General features: G+C 40.8%; 1 protein-coding gene across 3 annotated transcripts; it reads right to left on the reverse strand.

Annotated features, from left to right (window-relative positions):
• Nucleotides 1-1,848: 1,848 nt before the first annotated feature.
• On the reverse strand, nucleotides 1,849-24,950 carry btc (betacellulin, epidermal growth factor family member). 3 transcript variants are annotated; one of them, XM_080420035.1, is made up of 8 exons: nucleotides 24,801-24,950; nucleotides 24,507-24,625; nucleotides 17,821-18,139; nucleotides 16,709-16,816; nucleotides 10,205-10,325; nucleotides 7,029-7,175; nucleotides 5,330-5,475; nucleotides 1,849-2,602 (listed from the first exon to the last, which is right to left on the reverse strand). In XM_080420035.1, exons 3-7 carry the CDS (start codon nucleotides 17,858-17,860, stop codon nucleotides 5,331-5,333), a joined length of 561 nt encoding a protein of 186 aa, XP_080276161.1. In that variant the 5' UTR covers nucleotides 17,861-18,139; nucleotides 24,507-24,625; nucleotides 24,801-24,950; the 3' UTR covers nucleotides 1,849-2,602; nucleotide 5,330. The 3 variants fall into 3 exon arrangements, with proteins under 3 accessions (XP_080276161.1, XP_080276160.1, XP_080276159.1); XM_080420034.1 differs by having other exon boundaries at nucleotides 1,849-2,624; nucleotides 10,205-10,328; XM_080420033.1 differs by having other exon boundaries at nucleotides 10,205-10,328; nucleotides 24,801-24,949.
• Between the last annotated feature and the right edge of the window lie 385 nt (nucleotides 24,951-25,335).

The following is a 25,335-nucleotide window of genomic DNA, read 5'->3' on the forward strand; positions in this document are numbered from 1 at the left end:
ACTATTGGGGAAAAAGGTGAGATTTCTTGAATATTTTTGAAACATTTTAACAACACAAATCTTGTATGGGGGTCCCTGGCACAAAATATTTTCAGATGGGGGTCCGCAGACATACAGTACATATTAATCTGGGGTCCTTGACATGAAAAAAATAAAAATAATAATCCTATTTAGTTGACAAAATCGTATCCAACAAAATATTCTAAGTCTTGGGTCTGAGTCTAAATCTCATCAAATGGTGGTTAGTTGCTCAAATGTCGAATAAATAATGGACCTTGATGTGAAAAGGGTTGAAAACCACTGGTGTAGATTATATTACTTACTTAACATACTCTCCCGTACAGATTGGTCAAAAAATAATGCTTTATTCACTAAAATACGTAAAGATTGCAGCTTCATAATTTACCTGCCGGTGAAGGTCGCGGTCATTGGTAAACAGATAGATTTTCGTTACGCAATTTCAGGATTGCAGACGTCGTGAATACACAGAATCTTTTATTGAAAAAAAAATGGGTGACATTTAAATAGCACGAGCCTGAAAAACCACCAAAACTTCACTGACTTTTTACCCTCTTGCCAACTTCTGCCACTCACTCCCCCATTTAGAGTTAGAGAAGTTAATATATAGATACACATTACACCTCGTGAAAGGCTGGTTAGTCTGGAAAGTGTCTGGGACAACAGTGGAGCACTTTCACCCCAGTCCTGTCCTGCACACACAGGCAGGGCTGTTCGTCCTCCTCCGGAGCCCAGAGGCTGCACGCCGGGCTCCAAATATACAGATCAAAAAGTCTCTTTTTAGTACAAGTTCAACCTTGTGCCTCCTCTCTCTCTTCCGCAGCCAGCCAGCCGTCGATCCTGCAGAGCTGCTGCAGCAGCACCACACAGTATAGTGTGGAAGGGTTTGCTTGCATTTGCCTGACATTGATGAGTAACAATATTCTATAAGGCATGATGTGGTGTTCTCAAACTTTTTTTTTTTTTTAACTTAAAGGACCCAAGTTTGGTCATTAGTCGACAAACCATTAAGACCTGATTTTGTCAATTAGAAGTGTTTCACGTTGAGTAATTGATTGATAGATTTTTTTCAAAAATGTAAAAAAATAGCAGATCTACAAGCTCGCAGCGCGGCACGAAGTGACGCGCTGTGAGCTTGTAGATCTGCTATTTTTTTAATAGCCAACGCTAAAATCAAAAAATGACACAGATGCTTTCCTGGTTTTTAATGGGGTTGACTCTCAGAGTTACAGACCCATAAGTGTCCATTTGGTTGTACCAAAACTATACCAATCATTTCCAGGGACCCCCTGGAACTCCGTCAAGGACCCCTGAGGGGCCAATTTGAGAACCCACCACTGCTATAAGGGTCAAAACGGATGTGAGGAATGTGAAACTCGTTGCAAACCGTGGCGTATATATTAGTTATAACAACAGAACAAGTATAAATAGGATATACTGAAATATCATAAGCTTTTTTTTTACATGTAATATTTAGCAGGACGTTCAATACATAATGTAATGTGATCATGTGAACCTTAAAACCAGGATATAATTGTTGTCTATGGTTGTTTCAGAATCTCTTTTTCTCTCCTCTCATCTTTGAGGATGTTGAGATTCTAACCTACTTAGTATTTAACCACATAAAAGGGATAGTTCACCCCCAAAATGCACTTTTTTCTATCCATTAGTCACCCCATGGAGACTTGAATTCATGGATATTTTTTTGTTTTTGTCTCATTCCTAAGACAATAATTTTATGACCAGCAGCGGTTCCGGTAGGAGACACAAAGAGTCTCCTTTGTGTCTCCTACCGGGAACGGCTGCCTACCGGTCCGCTGGTCATCAAACTATTGGCTTAGGAATGAGACAAAAACAAAAGATATGGCGGGTCTCCATGGGGTGACTAATCGATAGAAAAAAACGTTTTTTTTTTTGGGTGAACTATCCCTTTAACCCTGGGGTCCCTATTGTGGTCATGATGTCATTATACTTTAAGGTGAAAAGTATTTCCAAAATAGACGCTCTACAAGCTCACAACGTGCCACGATGCGCATTATGAGCTTGTAAGATCGTATATTTCCGAAATAATTTGAGCTTGTAGACTGGCTATTTTCCAAATAATAATAATAATGATAATAATAAAAAAGCTTAAGTGGTTAACTTCATAATTGAACAGGGAGATTGATAATCGGCCGTGACAGTGGGCTGTCTGGTTGAATTAGTCCACTGGTAGTACAAAATTACTTTTTTCCCCATCATCATTCTTTGGTTCTGAGCAGTCAGACTTTGGGTGAGTGAAGGGTGTAGGTTATTCCTCTATACATGAAGATAAAGCTCTTTCTCCAGCAAGTAACCAGATGGAAGATTTAAACTCCCACTCGTCACATTTTGTAATTGTTCTTTTAGGTGTGCTGCTGTTGTATGAAAAAGAAACTGCTTTCATTTTGGTTTCCAATCACTTTGGATAGATCCATCCATCCATCCCAGAGTCCAATACTGATCTCCTTTCCAGAGAGGGTTTTGCTCTCTGCTGCAGCATGCAGGCCTCAGTTCTGTCCAGCAGAACGCTCTGCCCCGTGTTCTGGATCACATCTCACCATCGCTGCAAAGACAAAGAGCAACAGCTGCCACAGGAAGAATAGTATCTCTCATACCCAAACAATTCCCTGTCTGCTAGAGATCTAACACACACACACACATATGCCCACAGAACTCTATATAGGGTGTGGAAACGGTTTGGAATGTCTCCGTCTGATCTGGATTCATGTGAGTTGAGTTATGAGACAATCGCAGAGCTTTACACTTAATATTACGCGCGCGCGCGCACACACACACACACACACACACACACACACACACACACACACACACACACACACACACACACACACACACACACACACACACACACACACACACACACACACACACACACACACACACACACACACACACACACACACACACACACACACACGTTTGTATTACTATACTTGTGAGGACATCAACATTTTCGTATACTGTACACACTGCCGGTGAAAAATAGCCTATCAACCAGGTATAAATCAGCCTATCAAGCTAAACTCAATGCCTAATCCTGACCACAAAGTGTAAATAAAAAGAGAAGGGTCTCTATTCTTGCCACTGCTTTACCCGCACCCGCTGCCCGCTACCTGTGAATTACGCATAAGGGAGCTGACACTGTCCCTAAACGGTATCTTGTGGCCGCTATACACGCTATTCATTATGCCGACTCCGTTATTTGTGGGCGTGTTGTTGCGCTTTCCCTAAAATTGCTATCTTGCCCACACACGTTTGTAAAAGCACATAGCGGATTCTAAAACCACCCGCTGTGCCAAATTGGTTTGGTAGAGCCTGCCTGCAATGGATATGTCGGGAGTCGGCCGGGGCGCACAACGGCACAACATTCAAAGGCTCCCTCTCTCCTGATTCTCAACGAATCTCTGTGATTCAAATGTTCCTATAATCATCAGAAGTGAGAGTGTCAATTCCTTGTGTCAATTGTGTCTATATAAGATGATAGTCTATTCAAAATAGATAATTTGTGCTGCGCGCAATGCTCTCCAAATTACACACTTCAGTTTTATTTATCGATTACACAGGAAATAATGAACTGATTACAACAATATTAAATTCTCTCTAATCAGTGACATGTAGGTGATACTTATGTCTGTACGCAGACCTGGCAACACTGCAGACAGGGAGAGAGGAGAGGTAAGATTGCATTGGGGATAATGGCTTGTGCAGTCTTCTGTTAAAGGCAATGGCATCTGGCAGGGTGATTGGTTTTATTATTGTAACGCCCAAACCACACCTATGCATAATGTAATAGTGCAGGTGTTTTGCAGATAAGGCTGGTGTCCCAAAATAGCAACTTTTGAACACAGGAACGCCCCTAGCTTGCACACTCCTAAATCCCCAAATAGTGGGTTTACGATCTCTGGACTAAAATAGGGCCACACCGTCTTAACTCTTTGACTGCCCCGGACGGGAATTCCTGTCCGATGGCTCTATGGCTATCATGGCCAATGACGGAATGACGAAAATATGAAAACAATTTTTATTTGAAAATTTATTATTATTATAATTTTTTTGAATTTTTCTGAATTTTTTTGGGGTTTATCTCAAAGGAACTAGGAGATAACGCTATCCAAAAAATTGCTGCTCCATTCACTTCAATGTTAAAAAACAAACAGAGGAAAAATGCACCTTTTTCCTGGCACTGGGACGACACAGTCTGAAATAAGTCTGGCAGTGAAATAGTTAATGCTCCCAAAATAATGTATTAAAAGAGAACGTTTTGGCCTCTCCGGCCTTCGTTTTTATTCATAGTGCTTGCCATGAATGGCCTTTAACTCTAAAAAGCTTTTGTAACGATTAAAAACCAACCAGTTATCTTTTGAGGACTACTGTAGTAAAATCCTCACGTTTTTATTCATAGTCCTCACTAAAGTCTATTTCTCTAATTCTACTACAGTATACTTGTGCGCAGTGGTGGATACAGAACGTTTATAATGACTGGGCCTGGAAAAATCTGGGTGGGCCTGAGTTTTTAAGCTTCAACATTATAATGAATAGTGCATGATGTCAATATGACAATTATTCTCACTGTCTATTTGGCTGCTTTCTGCGAACGACACGCAAAAAAAAAAAAAGAGACCAGGCGCATATTTTCCGCACGCTTGCCACATGGCAGTGGTTCTCAACCTGTGGGTCGGGACCCTTTGGGGGCGTCCAGATTATGGCATCAAAATAATCAACAAACTACACTAAAAAAACTGGTCAAACCTTGACCAAATTGTCAAATAATATAAGAAAGAGGCAACAATTGTGAAAATAGATCTACAAGCTCACAACCCCTCGCAACGCGAGGCGTTGTGAGCTTGTAGATCGGCTATTTTCACAATATCTATCTGTTGAGGCATCTAAATTGAATGCCTCAACTCTACACATTCCAAGTGCTTATCAGGGTGGGGGTCCCCAGTTCAAATATGATTCTTTTTGGGTGGTCACAGGTTGAAAAGGTTGACTTATGGGTCTGAAACTCGTCTGATGGAATCACAAGCATTGTGACGCTACTGTGCCCAGTGGAATCTGTAGTTTTTATGGATCTCATATATGGTGGGAAAAAGCTGGTCATTCCGGGTGGGCCCAGATTCAATCTGGCTGGGGCTCACCCAGGCCCACCCGTAGATTCGCCCCTTCTTGCGGAGACACTTGGCCCTCACAAGTATAGTGATACAAGTACACACCCACACACACACACACACACACACACACACTCACCCACACCCAAACATGCAGTCACCTCATAAATCGTTGGTGTGTTCTGTTGAATCTGGCATCAGTGTTCTGTGTGCTTCACCAGTATCTATCATATTCAACTTTTCTGTTCCGTTCCGAGGTTCTTCCTCCGTCCTCCTCGGCCTCCGCTTACAGAGCGCGTACCTTCGACTGAAACACATTTAGACATTTATTATGTCAATCAATACGTCAATCAGAAACCATCACATGCATTCACGTGATACAAAAATCTGTAGTGGTCGAGAAATAGTTCAGAAAACAAATCACGGCATGTCATTTTCCATAGAATAAATAAAAGTAATAAATTAACGACAATTTCCAGCAGGATTTTTATAGCAGGAGTTTTGCTCAGGACACGTTTTGGAGCAAGATTTAAAAAAAAAAAGAACCTGCAATTTTCACAGCTTCTGTAAAACGGTCCAAATGCGTAAAGTACAAAAGTTAATCGCATAAATATGATAGCTCTATTCATGCCTTGCTGTTCTTTGATTAGACTGCCACCATATCTGTACTTCACTTTTGGCTGATTCCTGAGCCAAATATACGGCATTCAAAACAATAGAAAAGAAACGTGAAAAAATGTTTCTGTTCAATGAAAAGGTTAAAGACATCACTTTCATCAAAGTGTGTAAAATGGAACCCAATTGCCAACAATGCCAGGTGAGCAACGCAGAGACATAAGTAAAATATCGTGGTCTGCCCTTGACTTGCTTAACCACACAAGCCCTATTTCTGTGAAATAAAAATAAAAAATTGAAATGATTTCAAAACATTGTCTGACATCTTTGAAAACTTCCAAAACCTTTTCTGTATATCTGCTATTTTTGAAGGTTTTCTTTTTTGATAAATGTCCCCTGTTACTATATGTTGTCTGTTTTGCTAGAGATGCTGGATGTGGATTGCAATAATTACAGGCATTTTCTCTGCATATCACTTTTGCTCCACAATATCCAAGTGCAAAGTTTGCACCACAGCTGTACTAGTGACACTCGGGGCGAAGGGACAGTCACATGATTGACGCCACATGGAAACTGAGCACTCAAATGTTTTACTCAAGTAAAAGTATCAATACTGCAATGTAGAAATACTCTGTTACAAGTAGAAGTCCGGAACTCAAAGTTTACTTGAGTAAAAGTACAAAGGTATTGGTATCAAAATGTAAAAGTACTAAAATGTTAGAAAATAGCCAATCTACAAGCTCACAACACGTCACAATGCAACGCATTGTGAGCTTGTAGATCGGCTATTTTCAAATAGCTTAGGTATAGAATAGGGCTGAATTGGTTAATGTATGTTTTATAATGTAATATTTATATTTAATTTATATCTGCAAAGTAACTAAAATTTTCAAATAATTGTAGTGGAGTAAAAGTACAACATTTGCCTCTGAGATGTAGTGGAGTAGAAGTAAAAGTAGAGACAATTGGAAACACTCCAGTAAAGTAAAAGCACCTCAAAATTGTACTTAAGTACAGTACTTGAGTAAATGTACTTAGTTACTTTACACCACTGGTCATGGATCTGCACTGCACTAAAAGAAACGTGCTATTATGAGATAATATCTTGTTACTGTGATATTCTCAAGCATAAATATCAAACATATCACATCATATCGAGCCGCTCAACATGGCGAGTCGGCAACAGCCATGTAATAAAACGAAGGCATTGATCTCATTGCACGACACTGGTTTCTTTCCACTCACTGTGAACACATGCAGATGAAGACGATGAGGAGGATGAGGAAGACGAGGCCCGTGATGACGCAAGCGATGATGATCTGGCGCTGCTCTCCGATCTGCAAGCCCAGGTCATAATACTGACACCTGGAGCCTATGAAACCATGTTCACACCTACGGGATGAAAAAAAAACATAAACAAAAAGACTCTCACTCTGGAAAAACATCACTTCCACATGCAGTGTTGATTTTGACAGCTAATTTTGATTTAGTTTTAGTCTTTTGAATCAAATTCCATTTAGTTTTATTTTAATCATCTGAAATGCTTTACTGTTAGTCTAGTTTTAGTCGTACTAAATATCATAAGATTATAGTCGACTAAATCGACAGTTGATTTAGTCGACTAAAATGTATTTTGGCGTATTTTTTTGCAGATCTGCAAGCTCACAACGTGTCGCAGCGCGACGCATTGTGAGCTTGTAGATCTGCTATTTTCAGAGCGCAACACCTAAAGCGCACCCAAGCATAAAATGACTTGTCTTTTAGTTCTACTGGATCTCTTCTCCACTCGTCCCTCACTAACGTCTAGTTTTTATTTGTTGAGGAAATTGTCGATATATTTAGTCTTAGTTTTAGTCATCATAGCTTAGTTTTTAGTTAGTTTTCGTCAGTGAAAAAAGGTAGTCGACAAACATTTTTCATCGTAGTTTTAGTCGACGAAATCAACACTGTCACTATGACTGTATCTGTATACTAGTGACACAAATGAAGAAGGGTGGATCCCAGGTGGTCTGTACAGAAGGGGTCCCAAATATTTTGGTCACAACACATAGCATTGTGTTTTGTTGCTGCTCAGATAAAAAACAATCTGATTCCAATCTAGAAACACCAAAAATCTGCAAATCGGTGGATGTCTGTCTGTCTGTCTGCAGTGGTGGAAACTAACTAAGTACATTTACTTAAGTACTGTACTTAAGTACAATTTTGAAGTATTTGTACTTTACCTTGAGTATTTCCCATTTCCAATACTTTTACTTCTACTCCACTACATCTCAGAGGCAAATATTGTACTTTTACTCCACTACAATTATTTTAAAACCTTAGTTACTAGGTTACTTTGTAGATTTTGATTATTATCACAAAACATACATTAACCACTTCAACCCTACAGTATATACATTTCGACCATTTGAAAATAGCCGATCATTGTGAGCTTGTAGATCTGCCATTTTCAAAAGATTTTTATACATTTGAAAACTTGAAATAGGACATTATGAGCCTAATGAGTACTTTTACTTTGCGTACTTTTAGTACATTTTGATGCCAATCATTTTGTACTTTTACTCAAGTACATTTTGAATTCCGGACTTTTACTTGTAACAGAGTAGTTCTATATTGCAGTATTGATACTTTTACTTAAGTAAAACATTTAAGCACTTTTTCCACCACTGTCTGTCTGTCTGTCTCTCTGTCTGTCTGCTTGCGTGCCTGCCTAGTGCCTAGTGATGGGCAAAAATGGCCATAATTACAGTATTAACAAACAAAACAAGTGAATTAATCATTTTGGAGTTTGATAGGTTCTGAACCTGAGGTTGTACAGTACAGTACATGTATGTAACTGTTGTGAGGTCCAATCAGAAATCTCTGATTGATTGATTTATTGATTGATTGATTAATTGATTGAGGATCATTTCTTGTTGGACTGGTCCGAAATTTGTCTCGCATCATCCTCAGCACAACGTGCAACACCAAATACAAGAAACAGAGTTACACACTTAAAGGGATACTTCACTTTCACATAAAATAAACATTAAAAATATATATAAAAAAAAATGAAAGAAGTTATGGCAAAATAAAGGCCCCCTCACACATTAGTAGGACACTCTAATGCGTGAGGGGGCCATGAATTTTCCATTACTTTTTTCATTTATTTTTAATATATTTTTTAAATGTTTCCCCGACCCGAAAGTGAAGTATCCCTTTAACATAACATCAATCACATTAGACAAAGAAATGCTTCGGTTCAGTGCATCATGGAACTCTGTGTATCTCCTGTTCGGAACATGATCGCAGTCAGAGACAATATTTTGTTGGCGAGCCAGCCCTTAGAATGCACGTTGTTATGGTAGGCTGATACATAGTACAAAGTAGATATGATTCCAGAGAAATTTGAACCACTCCTTCCGTCTTGTCATTCATCCATCCATCATCCATTGTTCAATCCTTAGTCATTTTTAAAGTTAGACCTTTATTAATCTCGTGGGGGGAATTAAGTTTCAGTTCCACCCAGCTGCAGATGATAAACGATTGGGAGAGCAGATGAGTGTCTTGCTCAGGGACACAACTTTAACCACGTATGCACTATTTAAAAAATAGCGAATAGTAATATCAACAGCTCTGAGTCATATCTTGGGAACAGAGAGATGTAGAATAATTGTCCTTTTGTTTTCTTTTTTAAGTATTTAGTAGTATTGCATTCAAAGCATCCTGAGATTTCTTGAAAAAATATTTGTTTTTAAATATTTCTTGTGTGATTGTCTCCTCCAGGCCAAAGGCTATTTTCACCGAAAGGCCATAGCGCTGCACCGAGTGCCGCGCTATGAGCTTTGTAGATCTGCTATTTTCGAAATATCGTGAAAATGTGTGCAAATCTTTGAATTTATTTGTTTTTAAAGCGTTTTTTTTTTACTCAAATCTTTGCTTCTGGGGGTCCCTGGAACTGAATATTTGGAGATGGGGGTCCGTGGCCAAATACATATAATTTTGGAGGTCCTTGACATGAAAAGGTTTTGAACACACCACTGTACCAACAACATTTTTTTTCAGAAAACTGTTAGGATTTAGAATTTAGATTTCTTTTAACCCATTAAGACCGGGAACGCATCTGTGTCACTTTAGATTTCTTTGCCTATTCAAAAATAGCAGATATACAAGCTCATAGCGCGGCACCGAGTGCCGCGCTACGAGCTTGTAGATCTGCTATTTTTGAAAAATCGTGAAAGAGATTTTTTAAATATTTTTTCCCGAAAAACTGTTGGGATTTTGAATATTTTTAGAAGCTACATGGTGCAGTAGTGTGTGGTACCTGTCCTACATGGTGCAGTAGTGTGGTACCTGTCCTACATGGTGCAGTAGTGTGGTACCTGTCCTACATGGTGCAGTAGTGTGGTACCTGTCCTACATGGTGCAGTAGTGTGTGGTACCTGCATGAGGGAACCTTCTGCTCTTCGATGTAACGACAGTCCCCGTGGATGCAGTAGTGCTTCAGTGCTTTGGGACATTTGGTGAAATGGCCACTCCACTCGCCTGTCTCTTTATTAGGGTCTGCTGTGGAGACAAAACTGCATTTAATTTCTTTCAGGAGTATAGTAACACACTCAAGGCAAATATTTCTATAACAACAATTCTTAGGCATTTTTAGCTTGAACCTTGAACCTCATGAACCTTAGGGTACCTATTCTGGGGGCGAACATTCGGTGAAATCTACGATCTCACAATTTTGCGAAGTGTTGTGAGCTTGTAGATCGGCTATTTTTGGCAAAGAGATTTGGTACGGAGCTTGAGGAACCAAATAGAACATGGCGTCACTTCTCCATTGAAATCAATGCCCTGTTATTTTCTGTCGCCCTATTACGATGCGACGCATTGTGAGCTTGTAGATTGGCTATTTTCAAATTGCCAAAATGTATATAGGGCTGAAGTGGGTAATGTATGTTTTGTAATGATAATCAAAATCTACAAAGTAACTCGTAACTAAAGTTCATTTAGACACTTCAGCTCAGGATGAAACATTACCATTTATTAACCATTTACCATGTATTGCATATAACCATTTACCCCAATATTAACCATTTACTGCAATGATATTGCATTCAGTTTGGCGGTGTGACTCTGCTCATGTGATATTACAGATTTCCTGCACAAGCAGGACAACAGATTTGAAATCACAAACCCCCAGAGCAGACCATAAAATACAGTTTTACATGAACATAACATTAAACCTTCAATGCATAATTACACTACCACATATTATCGTAGTACAATCCATAGAACCACAGTACAATCCACAGAATCAACCTATTAACAATATGAACTAAATGCCACAGGGAGGAGGCCGGGGCGGTGGAGGGAATTTGAAAACCAACAGCTGTACAACCAGCTGAGACAGCGAAGCACGTAGAATGAACAGCGAACAGAGGCTGCTTAAATGAACCGCCTGAGACGCACTGTGGGTATGAGGGCGTGAGGGAGTTAGCTTGTAGCGAATGAGAATGACGAGAGGTTAAACATACTGACTTGTGGGTGTGCGTATGAATTAACTTGTTAACGAAATGAATGGGGGGGGGGGGGGGGAGAGTGAACGTAGCATAAACCTCCTGCCTTCCGTGTCTACATGAACTAACGCTACACCGAATTTTTCAAATAATTGTAGTGGAGTAAAAGTACAACTACTGAAAATTGGAAATACTCCAGTAAAGTAAAAAATACCTCAGAATTGTACTTAAGTACAGTCCTTGAGTAAATGTACTTAGTTACTATACACCACTGCGCGTCGGCAAGCGCTCCCTCTATGCGTCTCGGCCCGACCACAGCGAATGGGGGTGAATGGGGGGGGGGGGGGGTTTTGAGGACAACTGGTTTGGGAATCGCTTACACACGAAAGAAAGCAAGGAGTATGAAGAAGGGTTCACTCACAGTAAGCCTTCTTTCTACCTCCGCACTGGGCAGCAAACTGCTGCCAAAGGTCTGATGGAATGCATTTTTTTTACATTCTTCTTTTTTTCCATTGCGTCTTATATGAGTGGTTGGTTGGGTTCTTTTGCAACCTGCCTGCATGCGCATGGCACGCCTGCATGATGTCAGTGTGACATATGGTCTGATAAAAGGGGTCTCTATTCCACACGTTTTCCTCCCGTGTACTAGTCCCTGTCACTGCCGGCCCCTACTGGTTGGTCTTGGGGACGTGTACAGCATTGGTTCTCAAAGTGGGGTCCGGGGACCCCCAGGGGTCCTTGAGGGAGTTCCAGGGGGTCCCCAGCTAAATGATAGATTAGGCACCAAATGGACCCTTATGGGTCTGTAACTCTGAAGAGTGTACAAATGGAACCAAATGGACCCTAACGGGTCCATTTGGTTCCATTTGTACACTCTCAGAGTTAAATTGACATCAATTTTACAATATAAATTGCGGTCCAAGTGATAGAAATGCCATTAAATGGGGGTCCGTAGCCTAATGCATGTCAAACTGGGGGTCTTTGAAATTTTAAATGGTTGAGAATCACTGCTAGAGCCGTAAAAAAATCTTCTCTTATGGGGGTCCCTGAGGCATATCTTTTCAAATGGGGGTCCGCGAGCTAATAAGTGTCAATTTGGGGGTCCTTGACATGAAAAAAGTTTGAGAATCACTGGTGTAGAGTAGACCACTGGTTCTCAACGTGGTGTCTGGGGACCACCAGGGGGTCACAACGCGAGGCGTTGTGGGTCCCGACCCACAGGTTGAGAACCACTGGCCTGGAGACACAACCACGTGTCTCCTCCAAATAACACGCCACGTCACCGGTGGCTTCTTTTCACTTTACAGGGTAGAGTTTCACCTGGAGGGCGGAACACATCCGGATGAACTCATCACTACCTCTCTCTGGTGTCCCAGCCAACAACCTAGTAGGAGATAATGTGATGCAGTGACAGAGATCACCCTCCCTGCCCTTCTCTCCAACCCCTGAAACACGGCCAAAGCCCGTACTACAAAAGTACTGTACTTAAGTACAATTTTCAGGTATTCTTTTACGTGACTGGAGTATTTCTAATTTTCAGTACTTTTACTTCTACTCCACTACATCTCAGAGGCAAATATTGTACTTTTTACTCCACTACAATAATTTGAAAACTTTAGTTACTAGTTACTTTGTAGATTTTGATTATTAATACAAAACAATAAAAAGAAAAAAATCAACCACTTCACCCCTATATACATTTCGGCCATTTGAAAATAGCCGATCTACAAGCTGCGTCGCATTGTGAGCTTGTAGATCCGCTATTTTCAAAAGGACATTCTGCATAATGAGTACTTTCTACTTTTGGTACTTTAAGTACATTTTGATACCAGTACTTTTGAACTTTTTACTCAAGTAAATGTTGAATTCTGGACATTCACTTGTAACAGAGTATTTCTACATTGGAGTATTGATATTTTTAATTAAGTAAACTAAATTTAGTACTTTTTCCACCCCTGTAATGCAGTGACAGAGATCACCCTCCCTGCTCGCTTTCCAACCCCTGAAACACGGCCAAGCCAGAAGTCTCCATGCTGGTGGTGGTCGGCATGATGGAACTTTACCCCCGTGCCCCCCGGACGCCCCATAACTTCTCATGCTCCTCTCTCTCTCTCTCTCTCTCTCTGTTGACCTCCTTGACCTCCCTGAGCCTCATACACTGGAATAGCCCCTGATATATAAATAGACCTGCATGGGGGAAGACCAATTACACACTGCCTGGAAAGGCCTGCTGTCACCGTGCTGTGAGGGTGTAATACGTGTGTGTCAATTAACAGCACACACAAACACACACACACACACACCACACACACCACACACACACACACACACACACACACACACACGCACACACACACATTTATCAATGCTATCTTTACTCATTCTTTTGCCATTTTTTAACCCTCAGCGTGAAGCCTGAGTTATACTTAGTTGTGTCACAAGCAGAAAATAGCCGTTCTACAAGCTGACACCGCGTCGCAGCTACTGTAAGTAACTAAGTATAAATGAGGCATAACTCTAATAAGCCTAACCCCAGCCTGAATCTGACTGATTGTAAGCCTGAAGGTAGCCTGCCCCAGCGCATCTAGATATCTGGTCTAGAGGGGCGGATTCAAAATATCCGGAGAAAACATCCGAGGGCTCCCATTGGTTCACCGATATGTGCGCCCGCCCCCGCCCCGCACCCCTCCACCTCCGCCAATGTGCAGCCCAGAGCCCCGAAGTCACTGCGTTTGGAGCGACGCCCACTGCACTCTGGTTGGTTGGGGAAATGAAAGGTTGACTCCCACTTCCTATGCCAGAAATGTCAACGGCTTGGTCCAGGCTTTATTTTTGAGCAAAACGCGACGGAAAATAAAAGCCTGGAGATCGAGGCTAGCCTGAAGGTGACTCTCCACCAATCAGACTACATCAGACTACAACAGACTGCAACAGACTGGTAGTCTACACTGAATGCCAACTAAAAGTTGGCATTCAGTTCAGCAGAAGCAGTCGGCCGATGCGCACATTGTTGTGCAAATTGGAGGGCGTAACACGTAACACATTGGCAGGCTGGCCTGCCAATGTGTTGCCAGGTCTGCTTATTATAAGCGACTTTGGGCTTGTTTCCCTGTAAAGTCGCTTGTCGATTCATAGCAGCTGGTTGCTTTTGTTTGGGCTCGTTTCTGAAGTGTTGCTTATTTGGGCTGGCTTTCAAGGTTATTTTTTTAAATAGCTGATGCAATAGGGCTCAAGTGATGAAACTGCATGGTCGCTTCTTTTGGGCTCGTTTTCATAGACCGCGTCGCTTGTTTCTCTCAGAGAATCTGCTCGACCAAAACATACACAGAGCATTTTTTGCGCTGTCGTAGACTATACTGCTTTGCTTTGGAGTTGATCGATTGGTCTGGGAATTGAGAGTTGAGATTGAGAATAATGGTATCTAGTTCAAATGTGCGACGGGCAAATCTCTCTGGCTTATTTAGGCTTGCTTCTGCACCAGTAGTAGCAGATGATGAGAGGTCTACTGTACGGAGCCTGTCTGACCAATCAAGCTAAACAGCCAATCAGGGTGCTCTACAGCAGTGGTTCTCAAACCTTTTCATGTCAAGGACCCCCAAATTGACACTTATTAGCATGCGGACCCCCATTTGAAAAGATATGCCAGGGACCCCCCATAAGAAAAGATTTTTTACGGCTCTAGAAGTGATTCTCAACCATTTTTATTGGACCCCCAGTTTGACATGCATTAGGGCTACGGACCCACATTTAATGGCATTTCTATCACTTGGACCGCAATTTATATTGTAAAATCTATGTCAATTTAACTCTGAGAGTGTACAAATGGAACCAAATGGACCCGTTAGGGTCCATTTGGTTCCATTTGTACACTCTCAGAGTTACAGACCCATAAGGGTCCATTTGGTACCTAATCTATCATTTAGCTGGGGACCCCCTGGAACTCCCTCAAGGACCCCTGGGGGTCCCCGGACCCCACTTTGAGAACCAACGCTCAAGGCTACCGCCGTGCTTTTTACTACCTCGTCCCAGGAGTTTTATATTTGTATATGAGCTCGTAAAAGAATGTGCCGTTTTAACTCGCATCAAAGCGACTATAGCCTCCATTGTAACGCTGAAACATGAGCACAATGAGAACAGGGCCTTTATAATGGACCTTTAGTCCTGAAAAGGAAAAGTATCTCATTACAAAAAGAATGTCCGTGGAATGGCAATGGACAGGAATCATTGATGCATGTCTTAAAGTAACAACAACCCACCCTTCCTCAGTGCGGCAGATCAGTAAAGAGAAGAGGAGAAGAAAAAAAAAACACAGGGGAATTAAAATGCCAGGCCAATGATGGAAACAGGCCCCCGGTATGAAACAACAAAGTAATTTGGCCCAGGCTGTCTTCATAAAGAGTGGGTGTTGTATTTCTCCATTTGCACAGAGCAGTGAGTGGTGACCATGCCATAGGCCGGGCCCCTCGTTGGCATGAAGGCCACTTTAATTAGCACTGGGCTCCCTGAACATAGTGGAATATGACACCTCTGTCCCTTTCCTTCATTAACAGTTTTTTTTTTCTCTTGTTCGCTCTCTTTTTGCCTGTCTGTTTCTCTTACCCAGTGGTGGAAAAAGTACTCAAAATGTTTTACTTAAAAGTATCAATACTGCAATATGTAAAAGTACTCTGTTACAAGTATCCGTAATTCAAAGTTTACTTGAGTAAAAGTACAATGGTATTGGTATCAAAATGTACTTGAAGTACCAAAAGTAAAAGTACTAACATGTTTGAAAATAGCCGATCTACAAGCTCACAACGCGTCGCAATGCGACGCGTTGTGAGCTTGTAGATCGGCTATTTTCAAATAGCCTAGGTATAAAATAGGGCTGAAGTGGTTAATTCATGTTTTATAATGTAATAATTTATAGTAACTAGTAACTACATTTGCCATATACTCCAGTAAAGTAAAAGTACCTCAAAACTGTACTTAAGTACAGTACTTGAGTAAATGTACTTAGTTACTTTACACCACTGCTCTTGCCTGTATTTCCCACTTCTGTACTGTCATTTTCACTTTACGCGTGTGTGTGCGTGTGCGCGCGTGCGTGCGTGCGTGTGCGTGCGTGTGTTTACAGAACACATTATCACTCTTTCATTAACCACTTAAAACCCTCTATACTTAGCAAACTACTACTTTAGTTGACTGGGGGTCTGCTCCATATACCTTTCGCTCTGCACCAAATCTCTTCGCCTAAAATAGCCGATCTACAAGCTCACACAGCGCATCGTGTTGCAACATGTTGTGAGCTTGCATATCGGCATATTTTCACTGAATGTTTGTCCCAGACACTATAGCGTTCAAGTGGTATGCTAGATTCAGACTTCAAAGCAAACTTTTATGACACAGCAAAAAGTGAACTGGCCCCTCCTCCTCCGGCACACACATATCTACCTGTGCAATTGTTTCTGTTGCCATGGTGATGACAGGGAGACACAGTTGGATTGGCCGGCTCCTCAGTGGCATTCCATTCTTCCAGAGAGTATTTGCATAGGGCCAAAGCTGCAGCCAGAAACAACACACACAAAGCTCTGGGTCACACAATAAACAAACACACACACACACACACACACACACACACACACACACACACACACACACACACACACACACACACACACACACACACACACACACACACACACACACACACACACACACACACACACACACACACACACACACACACACACACACAATAGGAAAATACCTGTGCAACACACACTAACCTATGCTCTCTCTCTCTTGCACAAAAATATTACATTTCATCTCAGTTGCAGACTTCTATCTTTCCCTCTTGTTCACACACACAACACACACACACACACAACACACGCGTGCACACACACACACACACACACACAGTTCACACATACACGCATGCACACACATACACACACACACACAGTTCACACATACACGCGCGCACGCACACGCACACACAGACAGTACTGACCACCACGCCCACTAATTGCTGTGGTCACTCATATTAGTTTGATTCGGCTTTCACAACTAAACTCTACAGATTCTGCCATTATTTATTACCAATTACAGGCAACATATACAGTATTCCTGTCATGTACGGCATTTATTCAATCGTTAACTAGCATTTTAGTCCAGAACTTTATCAGCAGCACACTAGATATAGCATTATTACATCAAATGGTTAAGCCCATTATTGTCTTTAAAAGCATATTATGTATAGATTTAGTAGAAAGTGGGTCAAGATTCAAACTAAACAATGTTGAACTTAATGGATACACAGTGACATAATGTTACATGAAACTTGCGAGTGATCTCTACTAAAGAGAATGTACTTCATCTCTTAATAGAACAACATTCCTCCTGTGAACGTGATTAAAAGAATATGTGTTGGACTGGACATCCAAGCTTCTATAATAATCACAAACAGATGTAAATTCCGTTAACACTCAGTGGGATAGATAGGGCAAGGTGAACTTTTGAATCGATTTCCCAAATGTTGTGTATAGAATCGTTTGACTTACCTGATAGCATGCCCAAATACAGTCTGCATGCCTTTGCCATCTCCACACTTAAATACAACCACTTGTCCAAGACATAAAAAAGATACACAGTCTGTAACTAATGTAGGTCAACCTGATCCGGTCCTTATTGTCTCAAAATAAAGTCAAGAGCCAAATCCATGTGTCTGTGTTGTAGTAGGAGTTGTCCAGTGGTAGGTTGTGGTCCGTCACGGACAGCAGTCGGGTTCATAGTCAAGCCGGCCAAGTTTGCTGTCCTCCAAAGCAGACATGAAGCCCCAAGGTGCCTGCCCTCACACTGCCTGGAGTCCTGGACTGTGCACTGCAGTGGAGAGAGAGAGAGAGAAATACTGAAAGGGGTGGAACTGAAACCTAATGCTGATCACCCATAAACCTCTGCTACCACTTCCCCGCCCACAAGTTTAAAGGAGAATGCCACTTCATTTTTAAGGCATGTTATTCCGGTGGCATAGATGAGTTATTGTGTGTGAAGATGTGAACACAGTGCACACACACAAAACCCAAGGCCAGATGCCATATTGATAATAATAATAGTATTAGTCAGCCTCTGAATAATAGAATATGTTGGCAGTGGTGTAAAGTAACTAAGTACATTTACAAGTACTGTTCAATTTTGAGGTACTTTTACTTTACTGGAGCATTTCAAATTGTCTATACTTTTACTACTACTCCACTACATCTCAGAGGCAAATATTGTACTTTTACTCCACAGCAATTATTTGAAAACTTTAGTTACTATTTACTTTGCAGATATAAATGATTACATTATAAAACATACATTAACCACTTTAGCCCTATTTTATACCTAGGCTATTTGAAAATAGCAGATCTACAAGCTCACAACGCCTCGCATGTGAGCTTGTAGATCTGCTATTTTCAAACATTTCACCAATACTTTTGTACTTTTACTCAAGTGCATTTTTTTATTGCAGACTTTTACTTGTAACAGAGTACTTTTAAATTGCAGTATTGATACTTTTACTTAAGTAAAACACTTTTTCCACCACTGGTTGGTTAGACAAGTGGTTAAAATAAAAAATGTGCTCCCTACACCAAGTAAACAGACTGGAAATGCACCATGTACTGCAGCATGACAAAGTGAGACACACAAAACCGTCTGATGTTTCAAATCATGACCAGACACGTTTCGTTGCTTGTGAAGAGGATGTGCAGGTGGCGGATGTTCACACACCATATACAATTTAGACACAACCTGATGGTCTTATACAGAGGCAGACAAGCCTTGTGATCAGGTCTTTTGATTCTCTGCGTGTGATCAGGTCTTTTGATTCTCTGAATGACTGAAAGACTATAGGACCAAGAGCGGTAAGCGCCGGAAAAGCTACTTCCCCCAAGGCAGTCAGGTTACGAACGATTGATGCCATAGGCCTGCTGCCTGCCTGTCTGTCTACTTCACTCATACAAATACAGAGCCACACAGACAATAACACATAGCACCCCTCACACACCTGCATCAATACCTAGACACACTACCATGCACATTGGCACATATACAAATGGTCTTAATATACAATTTGTATATTAAGACTGCACACACACACACACACACACACACACACACACACACACACACACACACACACACACACACACACACACACACACACACACACACACACATATGAAACGCGAACCGGCTTGCTATAAAGCCACCACAAGGCCGATTTGAAAAATGTAAGGTGGCATTTCTTCCTTGGCCTAGTGGCAATGTGTGTGCAAAGTTTCACGGCAATCGCACGCTGTGTTCATGATTTGAGGCATTTTGTTCAAAACGGAGCGCTCCTGCAAACTTTGAAAGCCAATCTTAGCCAATCAGGATGGAATATGAAAAATCTGAAAGACCCTTTTGGTTTAATGACTATAGAGATACTGTGTACCGATTTGTGTGATGTTTGTTTGTTTGTCTGTAGGAGTAATTCATGTTTTGCGGACGTTTTTTTTGCATGTTTTTGGACGGACAGGGTGCAAAACGTATAGTCTTGGCCATGCCTTCGGCCTGGCGGAGACAAAAAGCCCTGGATGGCATCTACACAAGGAGGGAGAAAGGTGGACCTCTTCTATATGGAGGACTCACGCAGGTCACAGACAAGGTCTTTAATACAAAAACACCCTTCCACGCCATCCACCGTCCAATCATACTCAGGCAGGTTTGAATGAGAACCCCAGTGATTGTTATCAGGGGAGCGGCACGGCGCTAATTAACACAGGAATGACCCAGTCAGCATATGAATGGTGCAGGTGTGTGAACCTTTTAAATATTCGGCTACTACTACTTTTCAATCACAGCTAATGAGACAACAGTAGAACTGGGAATAAAGCAGGGATTAGACTCACAGAGGGCCTTGGGCCAGCTATCTTTTAGGCCCCCCCTGGCTCTATTAACCCATTAAGGCCGGGAACGCATCTGTGTCATTTTTAGATTTCTTTGGGCTGTTAAAAAATCGGGGACATTTTGTGCAAATCTTTGAATATATATATATTTTAAAGCAAACATTTGTAACTCAAATCTTTGCTTCTGGGGGATTCTACAAATGTCTTCTAAATCATAACAGTAAAAAATAAATAAAAAATCTATATCTCAAACTCTTTCATGTCAAGGACCCCCAGAATTATAAGTATTTGGCCACGGACCCCCATCTCAAAATGCTTTGTTCCAGGGACCCCCATGAAGCAAAGATTGAGTTAAAAATGATCACTTTAAGAATATATACATTCAAAGATTTTCACAAACTTTCACAAATTAAAAAAATAGCAGATCTACAAGCTCATGCTGCGCCATGAGCTTGTAGATCTGCTATTTTTGAAATAGCCAAAGAAATCTTAAAATGACACAGATGCGTTCCTGGTCTTAATGGATTTAAATGAAACACAGTATACCTGGGGCTCTGTTAGTCAAATGGCCACATATAGGAGGGGCCTTAAATGGCCTTTTCACTTCCTGCTACGTACAGTATGCCACTAAAATGTGGAACGCCCTACCAAAAGCCGTGAAGGAGTGTAAAACCCTACTCTCCTTCAAAATCGCCCTAAAAGAGTACCTACAGGGGGCTGCAATTCGAAACTGGCCCCTGTAAAAGTCAAAGCTTACCCCCCGCCCCCCCCCCCCCTCCTCAAACTGTTTACTGTACATATTTTTTGTTTTTCGTATTTTTTAACTGTTTTTATGATGTTCTGCATGGTAGTGTATAACTGTCTGTCATTTAATGTCTCTATGAATTGAGTACAAAGGACCCCAATGGAAACAAGCCATTAGGCTTTCTTGGGTTTTAAATCCTATTAGCTGACCTTGTATTGAACTGTACTGTCCTGTGCTCAAACTGTTAATAAAGTATTCAATCAATCAATCAGGTATACATCAGACAATCATTCAGTATAATTTCGAATTATAGAGATATGTGATATATATGCTGATTCAGGACTGCTATGGGTTTCCGGTGTAAGTGAAAATGTACCCAAAGCACCTTGAAATCCTTCAGTAAGCACATTTTATGAAAAGGAGGAGGATGGGTAACCGCAAAAAAACTAATTAAACAAGTGGTAAGCCTCATGACATGTACAGTAACTGTTTGAAGGGAAGAAGGAAAACATGAAGTAAATAATTAGATGGAATTTAGATCAATTAAGTCAGTGGTTCTCAACCAGTGGTTCCAGGGACCACCAGTGGTCCAGGTGGTCCTGTAACCATCCATTTGGTTCCTAACTATCAATAATTTAGCTGGGGACCCCTTGGAATTCCCCCAAGGACCCCTGGGGGGGAGGGTAACCCCAGACCCCACCGAGAATCAGTGATTTAGACTGCCGGGAACTTGCGGGAAGTAACAGACTTAAAAGAAGCTGATTGAATGATTGACTGCGGAATTCTTGGGCCTTTGGAACGTCTTGAAACATGATTTAAGTCAGACGAATAACGCCCTGGGCTCACCGTGTCCCCCTGTGTCACTGAAGAAGCACACCGTGTCCCTCTGCAGTGGTGGAAAAAGTACTCACATCTTTTACTTTGAAGTAAAAGTATCAATACTGCAAAAATACACTTGTTACAAGTAAAAGTCCGGAAATTCCAAATTTACTTGAGTAAAAGAACAAAAGTATTGGTATCAAAATGTACTTAAAGTAGCAAAAGTAGAAAGTACTCAATGTGCAGAATGTCCCATTTCACAAGTTTTCAAATATATAAAATGTACAAAAATCTTTAAAAAAATAGCAGATCTACAAGCTTGTGGATCGGCTATTTTCAAATGGCCGAAATGTATATAGGGCTGAAGTGGTTAATGCATGTTTTGTAATAATAATCTAAATCTAGAAAGTAACTAGTAACTAAAGTTTTCAAATAATTGTAGTGGAGTAAAAGTACAATATTTGCTTCTGAGATGTAGTGGAGTAGAAAAGTACAGAAAATTGGAAATACTCCAGTAAAGTAAAAATACCTCAAAATTGTACTTAAGTACAGTACTTGAGTAAATATACTTAGCTACTTTACACCAGTGTCCCTCTGTCACTGAGGAAGCAGACAGCGCTGAAAGGCGGCAGCCATTCTAGAGGACAATAGGTTCAGACAGCCAATGAAAAGCTCAGCATTTCTAGGAAGTGCTGACAATGAAATGGACCGGGATATTAAAAGAAAAATGTTAAAGGGCTTGTGTTACCAAAGATTTTTAATTCATTGTTAGAAAAGGATATAAGTAAAGTAGATGTAATGGAGGAAATTTGACTATTTTTAGCTGATCTACAAGCTCACAGCGAAGATCTGTTGTGTTTTGGGGAAATTGAAATTGAAATGGTTTGTCTATAATCACATGCCAAAAATAGGGATAAAGTGGGTTGAAGATTCCATAGCAATTACAATTTCTCTCAGTTTGCTGTTTAGATGTGAAGTTACCTGCAGAAAGTTCTTCTAAGCTATGTACTTCTCACAAAGAATAGAAGTCTGAGGATTTGCCTCCAGCACATTATGGTTCTCTCAGCTTGGAATTGTGGCTGCTTTAGAGAAGTTATCTTTTAGGATGAATAACCAGTTGGATAAATATGATTTGAAGTGGAATGTGTACCTTAGTCATATTGCTGGCCCTTGATGAGATCTGTGGTCAGGTAATGCCCTTTTGATTGTTCGCTGAATTCTTTTACATACATATAATACGGTAGATCTAGATGATGCTGCATTATTGGTCGTGAAAACTATGGGTTTTATTTTTTATCTTGTCAATCCTTCTCTTCTTTTCTTTTCAATTTATTATATTTTGTGCTCTCATATATAATCTACATGTATATTTGTATACTATTGTTGTTTGTGTTATCTTTTGGTATAAATCTTCTAACTCTGATTTTCTTTGAATATACATTTTATTACATGTTTATTTGTATATTTGTTTTATTATTTCTGCTAAATAAAACTCAAATAAAGTTGAGATCATAATTCTTTTTTACTTCTCACACATCTGATCCATACATAAATGCAAAACAAAACTAAACTAAACTAAACTAAACTAAACTAAACAACAATACCAAGCAGCACCTAGGAAAGATATCCATGTTGTATTCCAAGAACAGAATGCTCTATTGCCAGCATCAGTGTTCCAAATTTAATCAAAAGCCTTGTTGTTTCAAGACACAACAATGTTCTCAACACCATCTTCAAACTTCAACCTCCCCAAATTCTTCCATGGATGCTACTTCCTCCTCCTCCTCCTCTCCCAACATTTTGCTACCCTGTTACTGATCCACAAAGCTGCTTACAGGTGCAGATAATGCTGGAGGTCATTTAGTTCATTAAAGTGGGAAAGGACAATGTTTTATCTGGACACAGAGAGTCACACTCCTCTCTGTGAAGAGATAAACAAGGGCTCAGAACTCAGCTCAGTTCAGAACAACAACTTTCATTGTTCACGGCCTTCAGAGAGAAACTGTGTATTAAGCCACATTTTAAAGGAGTAGTTCACCAAAATGTTTTACTTATTTTCTATCAATTACACACCCCATGAACTGAAGCATTGAATTCATGGATATCTTTTTGTTTTTGTCGCATTCCTGAAGCAATAATTTGATTATCTGTGGAAAGATGATACAGTATGTATCCGGTAGGAGACTCAAAGTAGTCTCTTTGAGTCTCCTACCGGAAACAGGGGCGGACTTAAGGATCTGGAGGCCCCAGGCGAACGGTAGTATGAGACCCCCTCCACAGATAATTTTTTAACAGAATAGATGTAATTTCCAGTATTCTGGTGCATTTTGGGAGTTTGATACTTTTATCAGACTTTACTAACATGGGATCCATTAAAAAGCTAAAAGTAGGGCTACAGATATGTATTATATTTTTTTCATGAGGCCCCCTAACTCTTGAGGCCCCAGGCGGTCGCCTAACCTTGCCTACAGTTAAGTCCGCCACTGACCGGAAATACACAATCATATTATTGGCTTAGGAATTCATCAAAAACAAAACAAAATCTTCATGAATTCAGTGCTTCATGGGGTGTGTAATTTTTTTTGGGTGAACTATTCCTTTAAGGCATAATAGTTAACTTTGTTTGTTTGCTTGTTTGTTTTCAAGATTTGTATCCACAAGTCTAAATAGGAAAGTTGTCAGTGAAAACAGAGCATTCAAATAAAAATGAAAAAAAAACAACTAGGCCTGTGACGTGTTCATTTCATCCTACCTGCTTTGGTTTCATCATTTCAACTCCATTGTGTCCGCAACATCCTATCCATTGCACTGAGGGGTTCTGTGCGACACTGCCCCCTGCTGCCTGAATTGTGTGCCTGCATGTCATTCACTCTGAGCATGGACAAAAGCATTTTACATTCTTTAGGTCAGTAGTTCTCATTCCATTTGGTTACATTGTACACGTTAATTTAGCCTAATTTATCCCCCCCCGGAGTACCCTCAAGGACCACACTTTCAGATTCACTGACTGCTTTAGGAGTAGCAGCCTAACCAGGAATGAACTCACCTGAAGCTAATCCATGGCCATGCTGAGTCATCCAATCTGGGAACCCATCGTCAAACAAAAGGAAAAAACAGTGCCTCTGCTGTTGGGGGCTCCAAAGGAAAGGTTTGGAACACCCAGTGGTGTAAAGTAACTAAGTACATTTACTCAAATACTGTACTTAAGTACAATGTTGTGGCATTTATACTTTACTGGAGTTCTTTCTGTACTTTTGCTTCTTTTAATCTGCAACACAATTTTATACAACATGTATTGGGGGTCCCTGCTTCATCTCTCTCTCTCAGCTAGGGGGTCCTTGGCATGAAAAGGTTGAAAACCCCTGTTGGAAAGGATGTGAGCAGCTGGATTGAGACGCAGCCCAGCCCAGCGGTCAGAGGAAAGGAAAGGGAAGTGACCACAGCAGAGACATCCATCTCATGATCAGAGGGGGGCTGGATGGGGGGGCTTATAACAACTCAAACCCAGTTTGAGCTTCTTTGTTTCTGTTGAAGTTCTCTAATCTTAACCACGTTCAACATGTCGTCCATATGTTTCTTTA

Source organism: Gymnoscopelus braueri (genome assembly GCF_963280865.1).
Source record: "Gymnoscopelus braueri genome assembly, chromosome: 22".
In the NCBI taxonomy this organism is placed as follows: Eukaryota; Metazoa; Chordata; class Actinopteri; order Myctophiformes; family Myctophidae; genus Gymnoscopelus; species Gymnoscopelus braueri.